Source organism: Denticeps clupeoides, chromosome 19, assembly GCF_900700375.1.
Source record: "Denticeps clupeoides chromosome 19, fDenClu1.1, whole genome shotgun sequence".
NCBI classification, from domain to species: Eukaryota; Metazoa; Chordata; class Actinopteri; order Clupeiformes; family Denticipitidae; genus Denticeps; species Denticeps clupeoides.
In genome coordinates, this window is record NC_041725.1 from 19,549,918 (window position 1) to 19,564,543 (window position 14,626).

At 49.0% G+C, this 14,626-nt stretch overlaps 3 protein-coding genes across 3 annotated transcripts in view; 1 reads left to right on the forward strand and 2 right to left on the reverse strand.

Annotated features, from left to right (window-relative positions):
• Positions 1 to 1,807, reverse strand: part of LOC114769655 (MARVEL domain-containing protein 3) — a 4,745-nt gene extending 2,938 nt beyond the window's left edge. The window contains exons 1-2 of the mRNA XM_028962848.1: positions 1,702 to 1,807; positions 1,478 to 1,550 (exon numbers count right to left, since the gene is read on the reverse strand). Coding sequence (XP_028818681.1) covers positions 1,478 to 1,550; positions 1,702 to 1,807 — 179 coding nt within the window. The remainder of the gene's footprint in view (positions 1 to 1,477; positions 1,551 to 1,701) is intronic.
• Positions 1,808 to 2,266: 459 nt separating this feature from the next.
• Positions 2,267 to 7,145, forward strand: mcm3l (MCM3 minichromosome maintenance deficient 3 (S. cerevisiae), like). The gene is made up of 17 exons (XM_028961943.1): positions 2,267 to 2,627; positions 2,758 to 2,870; positions 2,952 to 3,160; positions 3,244 to 3,374; positions 3,445 to 3,683; positions 3,958 to 4,066; positions 4,140 to 4,293; positions 4,358 to 4,489; positions 4,573 to 4,781; positions 5,478 to 5,652; positions 5,747 to 5,873; positions 5,949 to 6,099; positions 6,188 to 6,328; positions 6,394 to 6,485; positions 6,619 to 6,707; positions 6,795 to 6,858; positions 6,947 to 7,145. Exons 1-17 carry the CDS (start codon positions 2,556 to 2,558, stop codon positions 7,143 to 7,145), a joined length of 2,406 nt encoding a protein of 801 aa, XP_028817776.1. The 5' UTR covers positions 2,267 to 2,555.
• Positions 7,146 to 8,725: 1,580 nt separating this feature from the next.
• On the reverse strand, positions 8,726 to 13,837 carry mep1ba (meprin A subunit beta a). Its single transcript, XM_028961654.1, has 11 exons — positions 13,466 to 13,837; positions 13,351 to 13,394; positions 13,209 to 13,287; positions 12,679 to 12,796; positions 12,306 to 12,484; positions 11,710 to 11,928; positions 10,795 to 10,947; positions 10,404 to 10,610; positions 9,795 to 10,262; positions 9,357 to 9,542; positions 8,726 to 9,270 (listed from the first exon to the last, which is right to left on the reverse strand). Exons 1-11 carry the CDS (start codon positions 13,626 to 13,628, stop codon positions 9,044 to 9,046), a joined length of 2,043 nt encoding a protein of 680 aa, XP_028817487.1. The 5' UTR covers positions 13,629 to 13,837; the 3' UTR covers positions 8,726 to 9,043.
• Positions 13,838 to 14,626: the final 789 nt, after the last annotated feature.

The window sequence follows — 14,626 nt, forward strand, 5'->3', positions numbered from 1 at the left end:
GCCTTCCAACCACCACATATTTCGCCCATTCAAACAGTGGAACCAAATTGACGAATTTAACGATAATTCGACTCTTTTCTTGCTCTCGTCTCCTACCTCATTTTACTGTTTTCCAGGCCAAAACCGGAGTTTGTTCATAAACGTCCCTTTTCTAGTTACCATCTACTGTACCTTCAAACATGGACAAATCATTATTTCCAGTGAACATTTTTTAAATACCAACCTTGGCATTATACCTAATGGACTTCTGATGGCCAAATCAACACCAGCCCTATTATGACACCGTGAGGTCCAGTTATGGTGTGGTGTCGCTTTCCCTGTCTCTCTCTCTCTCTCTGTATGTTTCATGGACGTTTTTTGGTGGTCTGAGCCACGCCTAGTTGTGATTGGTGGCCTGAAACAAGGTGGAAGATTTAAAACACCTGCGGCTTGATTTGACACGGGGTGATGGAGGCATGAAGGAGAGGACCACGCGGTCGTTGCGAACATCAGCCAGCAGAGCTGTATTTTTTTTATTTTTAAATTGATTCCTCGTCATTGGCGTGTGTGCGCCGCTGTCCTTTGTTGCGACCCTGTCCCTAGACCCTGGGACTTAACACAGTTCAGTGGTGTCCTAGCGGTTAAGGAAGCGGCCCTGTAATTAGAAGGTTGCTGGTTCGAATCCTGAGCCACGGTGCCACTGAGGTCCCCTTGATGAAGGTACCGTTCCCACACACTGTCATGGTGCCCACTGCTCAGCACTGCTGTGCTGCAGTGTCTCACAATGACAAATCACTTCACTTTCACTTCACTGGACCCTCACTGCACCCTGGAAGGCAGTCCGTCCCTCTCTCACTCAACACTGAACAGTCCTGGAAATAATTCCGGCCACAGGGATGTTCAGAAGCAGAAGATAAATCAGCTGTACACTAAAACACTGCACATCCAAATATCAAGCATTCAATATCAAATAAAACGCAAAAATGAAACACCGCGGAACAAAAGAACACATTAATCCAGGCAATAATTCTCATTCATTCAAGGGGTGTAAAATGCATGTGGTCGCATTCACAAGATTTATCAGATGCTTTAGTTCCAGGTACAGTTCCCCTGGACACACTCGGGTTTTAGTGTCTCATCAATCACGTCCAATATGTGCTGCTGAATACGGACACCACAAATTAACATTTACATGGCATTAACCAGATTAAATGTGGGGTCACAACGCTCCTTGTGTTTCAGCAAAACATTTTGGGGTGTCCAGTAAAGTAAGACGTCCTGGGCATCATGACCCCAGACCTGACAGCAGGACTTCCGTCCATTTTAACACCACAACACACACTACATCAGACCTACGCTGAACAAAGCAAACCAAAGCGCTCACTGGGTTAATGGTTTATTTCTCTTATTCCGGCAGTTTAAAAAAAATATTTTAATCTAATTTTCTGCCTTGTTTGCGTTATTCACATTATTCGGCGCGTCTGGTTCCTTGACGTACCGTTCATTCTGCTGCCGGTGTCTGGACGGGTCGCTCATGCTGTTTACTCTGGAACTGGAACCTAAACGGACTCCTGGACCGGCAGCAAGAAGGTCCACAGATCAGACGATAAAGCGCGAGAGAGAGAAGTTCGATTAAAAGAGCGAAATGCTGAGAAAGGGCAAGAAAATCCCAGCAAAATCACGAAGAAAGCGGCGAGACGCCAGCAGGACGCGGAAACTCACCTGCGGCTCGGCCACGCCCACCCAGGAGGCGTGTCGCGGAGTCGAATCCAACCAGAGAATCGATCACTTTCTCGAACGGACGGAGCCGACTGAGCGAACGAGTCATTTCCTTCCGTAGTTCCTTCATGGAAACTAAAAAAAATTAAGTGCCTCAATCTTTAATGGAAGATAATATAGGTTAAGCTGTTTGTAATAAACTGTAAACTTTACACAGAAGTCATAATGGCCCAATAAGAAGTGTCCTCTGCATTTAACCCTGAATCACCATAACCTTGATCAAGGGGACCTCAGTGGCACATTGTCGGTTCAGGATATAAAATGTCCGAATCCTTACTCACTAGGCCATCACTGCCCCCTATTAGACAATCGTGGAGAAATATCACAAATATCTATCTGCTCATTAACAAAGCTGCGTTCAAAGATCCGTTCGGGTGATTCGGATCTTCAGGACGAACAGAACAGGAGTCGGAGTCGCCACACCGGGGTGATGAGGCCCGCGGCTCAGGAATGCGGTCGCCGTGGGGATTTAAACTCCCTCGGTTTGGCTCCGGTTCAGGCGGGATTGGGAAAGAGAACTCTGACATTTTAACTCGTGAAATAAACTGACTCCATTGCAACAGCCGGGCAACGCGTGATGCTTTATCATTTTTAAAAATGCGTTCATTGGCTAAACAGTTAATTAGTGGCTGCAGCTGATTGGTGGGAGCTGATTTATGGACCTGGACCTCACCTGCCCTCTTATCGTAGGCTAAAGTTTCTGTAGAAGCCTGGAGGGTCACGAGGCGTTGCACAGGTTTCGTTTAAAACTTTGTCCCCAAGTTGACTCTGAGTGTCTGGTGTAGTTTGGTAGGGTGATGGATGCTGGGTTCGAGGATCTGGAGCTGCGAGAGGCACAGAGGGAGTACTTGGACTTCTTGGATGATGATGTAAGATGTTTTAAATCCATTCTCTGTTTCTCCATCTGTCCCCTCAATCTCACACCTTATTGGACTGAGGACTTCGTTCAGGTCCGTGAACCTGCAGGACAAAGATTGCTTTGGTCTTTGTGTGCTGCAGCAAGACCAGGGTGTCTACCATGAGAAGGTCCGGAGCATGGTGTCTGAGGGACGGTGTCGTCTCATCGTCAACATCAACGACCTGCGCCGGAGAAACGAAAAGCGGGCTAAACTGTGAGTTTCCACCACAGTTAACTCCACTTTCTGTGTATGGAGCTTTTTGAAATGAATTAATTCGTTCCTCCTCTCCCGCAGGCTGCTGAAGAGTGCGTTTAGTGAGCTGGTGGCCTTTCAGAAGGCACTGAAGGACCTTGTCTCCTCCATTGATGCAACCTACAGCAAGCAGTTTGAGGAGTTCCACGTTGGGTTTGAGGGAAGCTTTGGCTCCAAGCATGTGTCTCCCCGGACGCTCAGTGCTCGTTTCCTTGGCAACCTGGTGTGCGTGGAGGGAATAGTTACCAAATGTGAGCTCTTGACCAACCAGACTAGCATTCATCTTGATTCTCTCCATTATCTACATTTGCAGCTTTGATTAAATGGTATGCAGGTTCTCTGGTTCGGCCAAAGATCATGAGGAGCGTCCATTACTGTCCAGCAACTAAGAAGACCCTGGAGAGGAAGTACACTGACCTCACGTCTCTCGACGCCTTCCCGTCCAGCGCCATCTACCCTACGAAGGTTCGTGTCTGTGCATGTGTGCACGTCTGGACGTCCGTTCGCTTTAGTTTGAAGGTCTCCTTGTGTGCAGGATGAGGAGAACAACCCCCTGGAGACTGAATTCGGCCTGTGCTGCTACAAAGACCACCAGACCCTGACCGTGCAGGAGATGCCGGAGAAGGCGCCCGCCGGTCAGCTTCCCCGCTCCGTCGACATCATCGCCAACGACGACCTGGTGGACCGTGTCAAGCCTGGTGACCGGGTGCAGCTGGTGGGCGTCTATCGCTGCCTGCCTGCCAAGCAGGGGGGCTTCACCACTGGGACGTTCAGGTGAGGGCACCCAGGACTGGCTACTTGTGTAAAACTTGAAGAGAATAGAATCTCTACACACAAAAGCACTGTATTCAAACCACTCCAACTCGGTGTTACCTGGCAGAAAGAGGTGTGGCATAGGCTGGGCGGGGTATCACAAGAACCTCACACCTCTTGCCATTTGACAAAGATATGGAGGTGTTGAATCTCCATGCAAAACAAGCGCAGAAACGTCATGGTCCTGCGACGTCCCATCTTACAGTTGTATTTTTTTCCACTGCTTCTGTTGCAGGACCATCCTCCTGGCCAGCAACATCAAGCTCATGAGCAAGGAGATCGTCCCCACCTTCTCTGCAGACGACATCAGCAAGATTAAGAAGTTCTGCAAGGCCCACTCAAAAGTAAGTGCTGCCCCCTGGTGGAGATCCGTCCGCGTTCCTGGTTGGTCATCGGCTCCGTTTCCCCGCTCCTCAGGACGTGTTCGAGCAGCTGAGCCGTTCCCTCGCTCCAAGTATCCACGGCCATGAGTACATTAAGAAGGCCATCCTCTGCCTGCTGCTCGGGGGCAACGAGACCAACCTGGAGAACGGCACGCGAATCCGGGGGGACATCAACATACTACTAATAGGTGGGGCCGTTGTTAATGGAATCAGTTTCGCATGAACATGATGAAAGATTTGTGTTATAAACAGGTGATCCATCGGTTGCAAAGTCGCAGCTGCTTCGCTACGTGCTGTTCACGGCACCAAGGGCGATTCCAACCACTGGGCGTGGCTCGTCCGGAGTTGGATTAACAGCCGCTGTAACAACCGACCAGGAGACTGGTAGTAGAAGCAGCGTCCCCCCCCTTTTTTACTGGTGTCCCCTGGTTGCCGTCGCGCTACTTCGTCCTCTCGCTGTGCTGTAGGTGAAAGGCGTCTGGAGGCGGGGGCCATGGTGCTGGCCGACAGAGGGGTGGTGTGCATCGACGAGTTCGATAAGATGTCGGACATGGACCGCACGGCCATTCACGAGGTGATGGAGCAGGGCCGGGTCACCATCGCCAAGGCTGGCATCCAAGCGAGGCTCAACGCCCGCTGCAGCGTGCTGGCGGCCGCCAACCCCGTGTACGGCAGGGTGAGGCGTGATGATGCTCCTTATTAATATCACGACTACACTACTGCAACTCTCTTCTGGCTGGTCTACCGACCTCATCCGACCTCTACAACTCATGCAAAATGATCTTCAACCTTCCCAAGTTCTCCACACCACCCCTCTGCTACGCTCCCTCCACTGGCTCCCAGTAGCTGCATCAATCAGGTTCAAAATACTGATGCTGGCCTACAAAGCCAAACATGGAGTAGCACCATCCTACCTCACAGCCCTTATTACACCTCACACTGCACCTGGTATACTCCGAGCCTCCAGTACTGCTCGCCTGGTCCCTCCATCTCTGAAGGTAAAAGGAAGACGCTCATCTAGACTCTTCTCCGTCTTGGCCCCTCGGTGGTGGAATGAACTTCCAGCTCAGTCACTGAGCACCTTCACACGGCAGCTCAAGACCTTCCTCTTTAGAGAAGATTTAGATGAACTTGTAACCTTCTTCTTGTCTGACTTCTGTATAGAAACTAGAACAGAGTGAATAAAAAGATTGTATTCATAGTTGGGGGTCCTAGTGAACCAGAACTGACCACTTCATCCATGGTGACATGGAAGCCCGTTGTAAGTCGCTCTGGATCAGGGCGTCTGCCAAATGCCTTAAATGTAAATGTAATGATGCTGTTTGGTCCGAGCGACAAGCGCTAACGGACCTGATGTGTGTGTGACTTCCAGTACGACCAGTATAAAACCCCCATGGAGAACATCGGGCTGCAGGACTCTCTGCTCTCTCGTTTTGACCTGCTCTTCATCGTCCTGGACAACATGGATCCCGACAGCGACCGCGAGATTTCGGAGCATGTGCTCCGCATGCACCGCTACCGGCCACCGGGCGAGCCAGAAGGAGCAGGCCAGGATCTTTCAAGACCATCCTATTCGTTTTTTTTAATTTATTTTATTTAATTTTTTTTTTACTAACGTGCTTTTTAAATTTGCACGTCCAGCGATGCCTCTGGGCAGCACGGTGGACGTGTTTGCCACCGAGGACCCCAACGTCATCGAGGCGACAGAACAGGAGCTGCAGATCTACGAGAAGAAAGATGCAGTCCTGCATGGCCACCGCAAGAAAAAGTGCGGTGGTGTTTGAGTGCCGAGTTTTTGGTGTCCATCAGGTTTGTTTCATCATCATTTTCTTTCCCTGAACAGAGAGAAGATCGTGACCATGGAGTTCATCCGCAAGTACATCCACGTGTCCAAGATGGTGAAACCGGTCCTCACGCAGGAGGCTTCCGACTACATCGCGGAGGAGTACTCCAAGCTCCGCAGCCACGACCAAGTCAACAACGACTCGGCCCGGGTCAGAGGTCGCGGCTGCTCGGTTAAGACGCGCCCGCGGCTTTAATTTCCAGCGTAACGTTCTCTCTGCCCGTTTCTCTAACCGCCAGACCATGCCGGTCACCGCTCGCGCCCTGGAAACGATGATCCGGCTGGCCACGGCTCACGCGAAAGCCCGGATGAGCAAAACCATCGAGCTGAACGACGCCGAAGCTGCAATCGAGCTGATGCAGTTCGCTTATTTCAAAAAGGTAATGTGTCATCTGCCCGGCTTTCTGTAACGGGAACTCGTTCTAAACGGGCCCGACACGCGCAGATCCTAGAAAAAGTGAAGAAGCGGAAGGTTCAAGAGGACGGTGACGTGGAGATGGTGGCTTCCCAGGACTCCCAGAGCCAGAGGAGCACAAGGTGGGTCCTTCTACCTGCAAAGAGGTGTGAGTTCTTCTATTTAAATAAGACAACTCCGTACACGGTCCATGGACACGTTGGCGAAGTGAGTGACCTTGTTAGAGGCTCTACAACTATGAGTCTTTTCCCACAGGAAGCATGGTCTCCTTTCTAAGGACGACTTGGACCGGACTGAGATGGAAGACCCTTCAGATCCTTACAGCTTCACAGAGGAGGATCAGAGTGAGAACCAGCTCTATTTTTTCTCCTCACAGAACCAAGTCCAAAAGTGACATCTTGTATTTTCTGTACATCGGTGTGCCTCTCCAGGCCTGTCCAGTCAAGCTTCTAAACCTCCATCTCAGAAGATGGGGGTGGATGTCAGCAAGGACAGGTATGGTTCTTCTAGATTTGAATGTAAAGTGATGCAGGAGCGCAATTCTGGGGATTGTGGGTGACTTCTGACCCTGACAACGTCTCAGGATAAAGGTGTTCAAATCCGCCCTGCTGAAGGCGTTTAAAGTGACCCGTTCCCAGTCGGTTGCAGTTCCGGACCTCCTGACCCTCATCAACCAGGGTCAGTCAGATCTTTTCCAGCCACATGAGATCAGACAGCTGCTCAACCGCATGCAGGATGACAACCAGGTCATGGTGTCCGAGGACGTGGTCTTCCTCATCTGAACGACCTCCTCATCCTAGACCAGTGGTTTGCTCTCCACTGTTTAATTCATGTGTATTAAAAAACGTTTGCATAATTCTGTTTGCCTGTTTTTTTTTGTTCTGCAATTTCTGTTCAGAATCTGCAATTTTTAAATACACGACTCTCAATAAGTTAGAGATATTATTTACATGAGTGCTTTTACTATTTGCTCAATTTTTAAGTTCCTTTTGAAATTACTAATACTGTATGAGAAGAAACACAATTTTCCTTCATTTAATATCCGTTCCTTCGTTTACCCCCAAAAATAGACAATAACAGGGATCGCCCCAAATGATGATGCTGCTCCACTCAGTTCAGCCAGGTCACGTGGGGGTGACTATTCTACCACGATGTGGTGGACCATTATCATCCATGAACAGAAAGTGGGGGGTGTGCTGGCGGAACTGGGGGATGATGGGTTCTATGATGTCTCTGAGGTAAGAGCGTGCAGTGACTGAACCAAGCACAACAACCAAATCTTGGTGTGTCCTGGTGTCAGTGGGGTCACCTGCAACGGTCGTCTGGCATTCGAGCCCAAGCGGTGGAGTCGGTTGCGAATGGTTCGCATCTCGTAACCGGGCCTGCAGCTGTGTGGCAGTTAGGTCCTTAGGTTCTGGTCTGTCACTCATGGGGCTCCACTCCTGGTCTGTCATGAACGCTGCCAGTAGTTCCGTGTCTTGATGCAAGTCTGCTGATGACACTTGGAGACGGACCAAGTTCACGAGCAACATCTGACTGCCTGTCACCGACCCGAAGGCGCCATGGCCAGGTGACACTGCTCGTCCGTTAAGTGACGTCGTGTGTTCGTGGCTGTTTGAATGATGAACTTGGAACTTACTGATGATACCAGCTTTTTATAGTATTGAAACTGATGCCACATTAAGAAAGGTTGTCTTGGTATTGGCCCCAATATCATTATCTCACTTAGCACTATCTTGGGCATTTCACTGTATATAGTAATATCATTATTGCTATTGAGCCTTAAGATGTTTTTGATATTTGCTCTGTTGTACTATTTTTTGTAAATATAATTTCTTCCTCTTGTTTCTCCTTCTGCATTGAGCATGTTGTTGACAAAAGAATTTCCCTTGAAATAAATAAAGTTCTTCTTATCTTATCTTAAATATAAGACCCACCTGTACACAATGAGACCATTACATGGAAAACACAAAATGAGGTGTGTCTATCACCCCAATACAATTATGAAATGAACACCGTATGTATGACATTCACTAAGTCTCTCACAATGTCCCGAACTTATTGTGAGTTGTGTATTTGATTAACCTACACTGGATTAGATATGTCATGTTGTTCCCTTCCACCATTCCATCCTCTGTAGGCACCATGGGAATTCTGGCCATTCACCACCTTTACTTCTTAACTCGGTGCTGGACATTTTAGGATTAACTGTTTATTTTCATGCATCAAACATATTTTTGATTTTACATGCAAAATAGAGAAATCAATTCTAGTAGCATTGTTAAGAGATCTAGGCCTGAGGAGCTGCTGCGTGATCCGTCTGTGTTTCTCCCTTGAGAAAAGCCACCTGTAAAAAAAAAAAAAAAAGTGTGTATATATTTGTGTAGACTGGGATTATGGGCGATATAAGGGATTAACGTTCTGTAGAATTTAGACTCGTGTAGTCGTCGAGTGTACAGACCTGTTTCACGTAATAAGACACACCGTGTGGTGGTGTAGTTTGGTGCATTTCATTTCAGGCTGAAACTTGTGATTTGTGTCTCAATGTCCTCAACAAATATAATCGATACAGCTACAGTTCAGACATTGCACTGCCGGACAAGATAATCTTATGAACAAGAACGACCGGTTATCCGAGCCACTAGGGGGAGATGTGCGTATGGTTCCACCCACCCTGTCATCATTTATTTTCCAGCTCTGTCCCTTGTTCTGCTTCTCTTTCTCTCTTCCTGTTCTTCTTCCCATAGTAAAAAGCAGTCGCCACAGCAACCAGCAGCATAACCGCTGCCACGAAAACCCCAGCCGCCATCGTCGCCGCAGAGCCGCCGCCGGCAGTCCCCTCGCTCGCAGATCTCACCTGGTGACCGTCATCACGCACAACCGCCGCTGGCACCAGCGAGGACAGATCTGCATGTAGGGGACAGGTTCTGCAGTTATTTTGAGGAACGCATCAGCTTATGTACATTTCTCCGACCCTGATCTCCAGTGCCTACCCTCGAGTGTGAGGAGGAAGATGGCACCGTTGGCCTTGATGAAGTCCCGGCTCTTCAAGCGCCCGTGCGTGAGGAAGGCGCTGGTTCCCGTGCCGGGTCCGCGGTAGTACCGAGTTCCATCAGGTCCTGTCACCAGACTGCCCACCTTCTTTGGGTTGTCCCAGAAATACTCCACCTGTCCTGCATCTGCACAGCGTGGCGAAGAAGCAATAAACCGTTTCATCCGCACTATGACCCCCTCAAAATTCTAATGTTAACGTTTGTGAAGTCAAACTATAATTCCAATTTAATGATGAAAACTAGTTCTCTGTAGTTTGGGACCACAGAGAAGAATCCCAACTTCTCTGCGGTCCCAAAAAATATCTAAAGGAAAGTGGGATTGGCGGAGGCCTTTAACAAATAGTCCCTGTTAAATGAAGCAGTAGAGAGAAGAATGACCATCTGTAGTTGTCTTGCTGGGGTCTGTGGTGAACATCCTCTGATTGGTCATCCTCTTCCGGATGTCGGGGTTCTGGTCCATCAGTGCTATCGTAGCTTGTCGCCATGGACACGGCCACTTCAGCTGGTCATCGTTAGGCCCGGAGGTGAGGTGGAAGTAAACCGCCATGTTGTCGGGGCTGTCCTCGTGGCCGTTGACGTACAGTCCGACCTGAAAGGCGTAGCCCTCTCTGGAGACGAAGCGCGGGCTGTAGATCCTGGTGCCCGGGGGTGTGGTGTCCAGCAGGTGGGTGAAGTTGCGGATGTGCCAGGTGTGGTGTGGACACTGCGTCTCTGACAGGTTCACGTCGTCCAGGGAGAGCCCCCCGGATGATGGCCCCTCCCCTCGGACTCCCTCAAACTGCACCCGGAACTTTCTGGAAGCGCTGAGGGTCACATGGAGGAGCTCCCAGGAGTGCTGTGGACCCCCTGTTGTAGACATCACACAAAATTCCTCGTTTATGTACATTTACAAACTGGTCAACTCATTTATACTACTTGACAATTTTTAAAAACAGCTTTTGCTAAATTAGTTAAAAATTCGATTATATTATCGCGACCCCGTCTTACCACTGATGGTCTGCAGGTGGCGACGAGGCCCTGTGCTGCCATCCTTCTCGTACTCTTGCACCCACACCCGGAGCTGGTATGCAGCGCCGCCGCTGTTGTACAGGTAGAACTGCAGGCACTGGGACCGGTGGCGCGGGTACAGCAGGCGGCTTTCCAGAACAGCGCTGCGGGCGTGGTCAGCAGTGAAGTGCATGAAGAAGCCGCCTCCTGCTCCACCAGACAGCAGACAGCAGAGGTGACTTTATCAGCTGACTACAGGCTTGATTTATTAGGGCCGTAACTGGAACTTGATAACTTTATAAATACGTGGACTCCTCAACCATGATTCAGCAGAATAAGTGTGAGTGTGTGTGTGTGTGTGTGTGTGTGTGTGTGTGTGTGTCAGACTAACCCTCACAGCGGCCGTTGACTGTGTAGTCACTGTCAGGCCCTTCAGCGGCGCTTCTCACACGTCTCCACTGGCTGCTGACCTCTGACCTCTGGATCATCCCGCACACACTGGCCTCCTCGAACGAGCAGGAATCCAGGAACAGGGACGAGGAGGCTGACAGAGCAGAGCAGTGTAGTTTGTGTGGAGCATTGTGTAGCTCTTGTGCAGCCCTCATGCAGTCTTTTCTCGCATTATGCAGTCACAAGAAGCGGGACCAGTGGTGTCCTAGCGGTTAAGGAAGCGGCCCCGTAATCGGAAGGTTGCCGGGTCGAACCCTGAACCGTGCCACTGAGGTCCCCTTGATGAAGGTCCCGTCCCCATATACTGGTCCCTGGGCACCTGTCATGGTGCCCACTGCTCACCAAGGTTGACGGTTAAATACAGAGGACACGTTTCACCGTGTCACCGTGTGCTGCGCCGCAGTGTTTTGCAATGACAATCACTTCACTTTCACAAAATAATATATGTTATGTTTTAAATTAGAAGACATTGATTGTGTCATAATTTTAGTTGATAATTGTATTTAAAGGTAATAGAATGACACCTTTTGTGACTGGGGGGGTTAGTATATTTGATCAGTTTACTGCTTTATAGAAGACTGTTGCTCTGTCCATTTATATCAACTATCAACCTCGCCATCTCCCTCCTAAACAGCTGAAACTGTCTCACTGCGAATCACCTTCAACATTGCACTGCACTTTATGTACTCTGCATATTTAGGATTTAGATTTTAATGTATTTTAGTTGTATTTTAAATTGGGTGTTTGGTGTGGTCCATTCCTGGTAATACCGTAGTTATTGTTATACAGCAACATGTTGCTTTATAAGTGTGTTTAAGTCTTCGTGCAGCACTACGTATGGTCTCTGTGAACTCACTGCAGTTATAAAGTCTGTTGAGCTTCAGTAAGTCACTGTCGCTGAACTCCATGCGTTGACCAATCACATCCATGAACTCGGGTATCTTGGTGACAATGGTAGGCTCCTCCCCCTTCCGAAAAGCCGTCTTGCTGTAGTGCATCATGGACCCATAGTCGTAGGGGACGCCGAGCGAGCTCGATACGCCGTCGTCGTACAAGTTGAAGTTGTGCTCCTTCCCTGAAAAGCACACAGTCACAAACACAGAGGCTCCAATGACCGGAGCGGTGACCGAGGACAATGACCAGAGCGGTGACCGAGGACAATGACCAGAGTTCAAATGACGGAAATGGAAACGGTGCTTCAGGTAACTGGACACAGAAGAAGGTGGATCCATCGCGGTGATATTTATCAACTTCTGTTCTGAAGGTGGTTAGATGAACTGGAAAAGTTTGGCCCAGACACCTTATCTGTGTTGAGCTTCCAGGGTTCTAAAGGTCGGTCCAGTTGATCTGATTCTGCTGGTTTGGACTCTGCTCTCCTGCTGTAAACTCGGTGTAGATAAGCGAACGTGAGCTACGCCGAGAGCGCCACCGACTGGTGGGTGGATTGGTTACCGGTCTGGATTTGGTCCCACACGATGCCGACGTAGTCGTCTCGGTCGGAGCGCGACTGCTCGTGCCAGAAGCCGAGGGCGTGCAGGAACTCGTGCTCCACCGTCGCCAGGCGGTCACAGTTACTGCCGATGGACAGCGTCTGTTGGCCGACGTGGCGGTTCCCCACGGAGGAGAAACATCTGGAGAGAGGAGAGTTGATTCATTACATGTCCATCTTTAACTTAGAAAGCCAATCAGCCTGGACGCTTGACCCTCGGCAGATTTATTGTTCCATTTTTGGCCAGAGAGTGGAGAAGGTCTTCTTTCCGTGAGCGTCACTAATGTGGCCGATCTCCTTTCATGAATGATGTGCGAGATGGATTAAGGACCCCACCCTGATCCTTTAAAGACGGAGATGTAGTTGTCCTCCCCGCTCCAGGGCTTGAAGTCGATGCAGGTTTTCAGTCTGTACTGTTCGAAGGCCTTCAGGACAACTCCTTTAGCATTTATCTCTGTGTACACACACACACACACACACACACTCTGTTTATTTGCATGAATTCTAGGGATACACTGATAAATTAACCGATATTAACTACTTTGATCAATATTAGCCAATCATATTTAATGAGTTATTGTTTAGTTTAGTAAATGTTTAATTAAATGCTAAAATAGTCATTTGTGGGATTGAATTCGTTCATACTGTATGCAAAGAAACAGTGAAAGAATAATCAATTAAATGGACAACGAATAAACCAAAAAGTGGTATCTGCCACATCATTACTTTAATAATACTGGTAAAATCAGTACTGGAGCGGAATTTCTGAATCGGTGCATGCCAATTAATTCACATACATAAAGTGTCGTTGTCGTATTGAGAAGCTGGAGATGGAACGTTCCGGACGTGGACATCTGTGAACTCACCGAGACTGTCCTCCAGGGTGTAGGGTATGGTGTGTGGCCAGCGAAACTGCTCTCCGACGATGGAGTTTCTATCTTCAGTCTGTGAGACACCAACGTGCGTTCATTTCATGACATGCACGCACCACGCATGACGGAGACTCACCTCGTCCTGCATGATGTCCCCCTCCACCAAATCCAGTCCCGCCTCTGGGGGGGCAGAAACATTTTTACTCAGCCAGTCCCGGAGGAGGGAGACAGCCGCTGCAGACGAAACCCACCGGCGTTTATCTCGAAGATGTCAAGGTCCCTCCCGGCGTCCACATCAACCTCGCCTGCAGGGCAGAGGTCAGGGTCAGGGCGTGTGTGGTGAATATTATATAACATTTCTGACGTCTCCTGACCCACGGCCCAAATGTGATCGGAATGCATAATCAGGAACATGCCGATTGATCCACAGATTTTCTGTCATTTTAGGATTAGATGTCACAGCAGCGCAGGGAAACAGGGACATTCAGGATGCATTTCTTCCAGCACACAGGCGGTGGCCAGGCACACAGCAGACACAGAAACATCCGGAAGTTCTGGCCCGGGGGGGCAGGAACAGTTAAGAGGTAAGATCAGAATGAAATTGCTATTTTGTTCCTTCAAACCTCCCAATATCACACAGAAGATCTGCCCTCACTTACCTGGAAATGCTGCCATCTAGATCAGGAAATAAAAGCACTTAAATACAGAACGGGAAAAACCCCGGAATCTGCAGTGTGTATTGATATTTTCTGCGGAGAGTTGCAGGCTGTACAGCCAGACTTACCTCGCAGCACAGGTGTGAGATGAGGACGACCACGATGAACGGTCGCATGGTGACTGTGTGTGTGTGTGTGTGTGTGTGTGTGCTTCAGCCTCTACTCTGAGCTCGACAGCCCGTGTGTTCGTTTTTATATGTGTGTAAAGTACGGAGTTTTGTGATAAGACAGGGGGTGTTAATAATGAACGCTCTTATTTCTGTTAACGGTAATCAGTATATAACACACACACACACACACAAACACACACATGCAGTAAAAACACTCATGAGGCTGAGGGCAGGTTGAAGTCTTTATTCAAAGAAAACGTGAGAGCTGTACTGGTTTTATGAACTCTGAATTATCATGAATATTATGAGAAGGTGTGTGTGTGTGTCGGCGGGAGAGTGTGTTTGTGCCTGCATGAATGTGTGTGTATGTGTGTGTGTGTGTGTGTGCATGTATGTGTATGTGTGTGTCTGTGTGTTTGCATATGTGTATGTGGTGTGTGTGTGTGTGTGTGGTTTGTGTCTGTGTATGTGGTGTGTGTGTGTGTGTGTGGTTTGTGTCTGTGTATGTGGTGTGTGTGTGGGGGGGGGGGTTTGTGTATGTGTGTGTGTGTGTGTGTGTGTGAATGTGTGTGTGTGTGTGTGTGTG

What these genes read in the sequence shown, in the direction of transcription:
- mcm3l (XM_028961943.1), top strand. Translation starts at nt 2,556, where the DNA reads ATGGATGCTGGGTTCGAGGATCTGGAGCTGCGAGAGGCACAGAGGGAG. An exon ending in TTCACCACTGGGACGTTCAG is followed by an intron (nt 3,684 to 3,957) that starts GTGAGGGCACCC and finishes CTTCTGTTGCAG; the next exon opens with GACCATCCTCCTGGCCAGCA. An exon ending in GGGCGAGCCAGAAGGAGCAG is followed by an intron (nt 5,653 to 5,746) that starts GCCAGGATCTTT and finishes TTGCACGTCCAG; the next exon opens with CGATGCCTCTGGGCAGCACG.
- mep1ba (XM_028961654.1), bottom strand. Translation starts at nt 13,628, where the DNA reads ATGTTCCTGATTATGCATTCCGATCACATTTGGGCCGTGGGTCAGGAG. An exon ending in CACCCTGGAGGACAGTCTCG is followed by an intron (nt 12,797 to 13,208) that starts GTGAGTTCACAG and finishes GTGTGTACACAG; the next exon opens with AGATAAATGCTAAAGGAGTT. An exon ending in CCACCTGCAGACCATCAGTG is followed by an intron (nt 10,263 to 10,403) that starts GTAAGACGGGGT and finishes TGTCTACAACAG; the next exon opens with GGGGTCCACAGCACTCCTGG.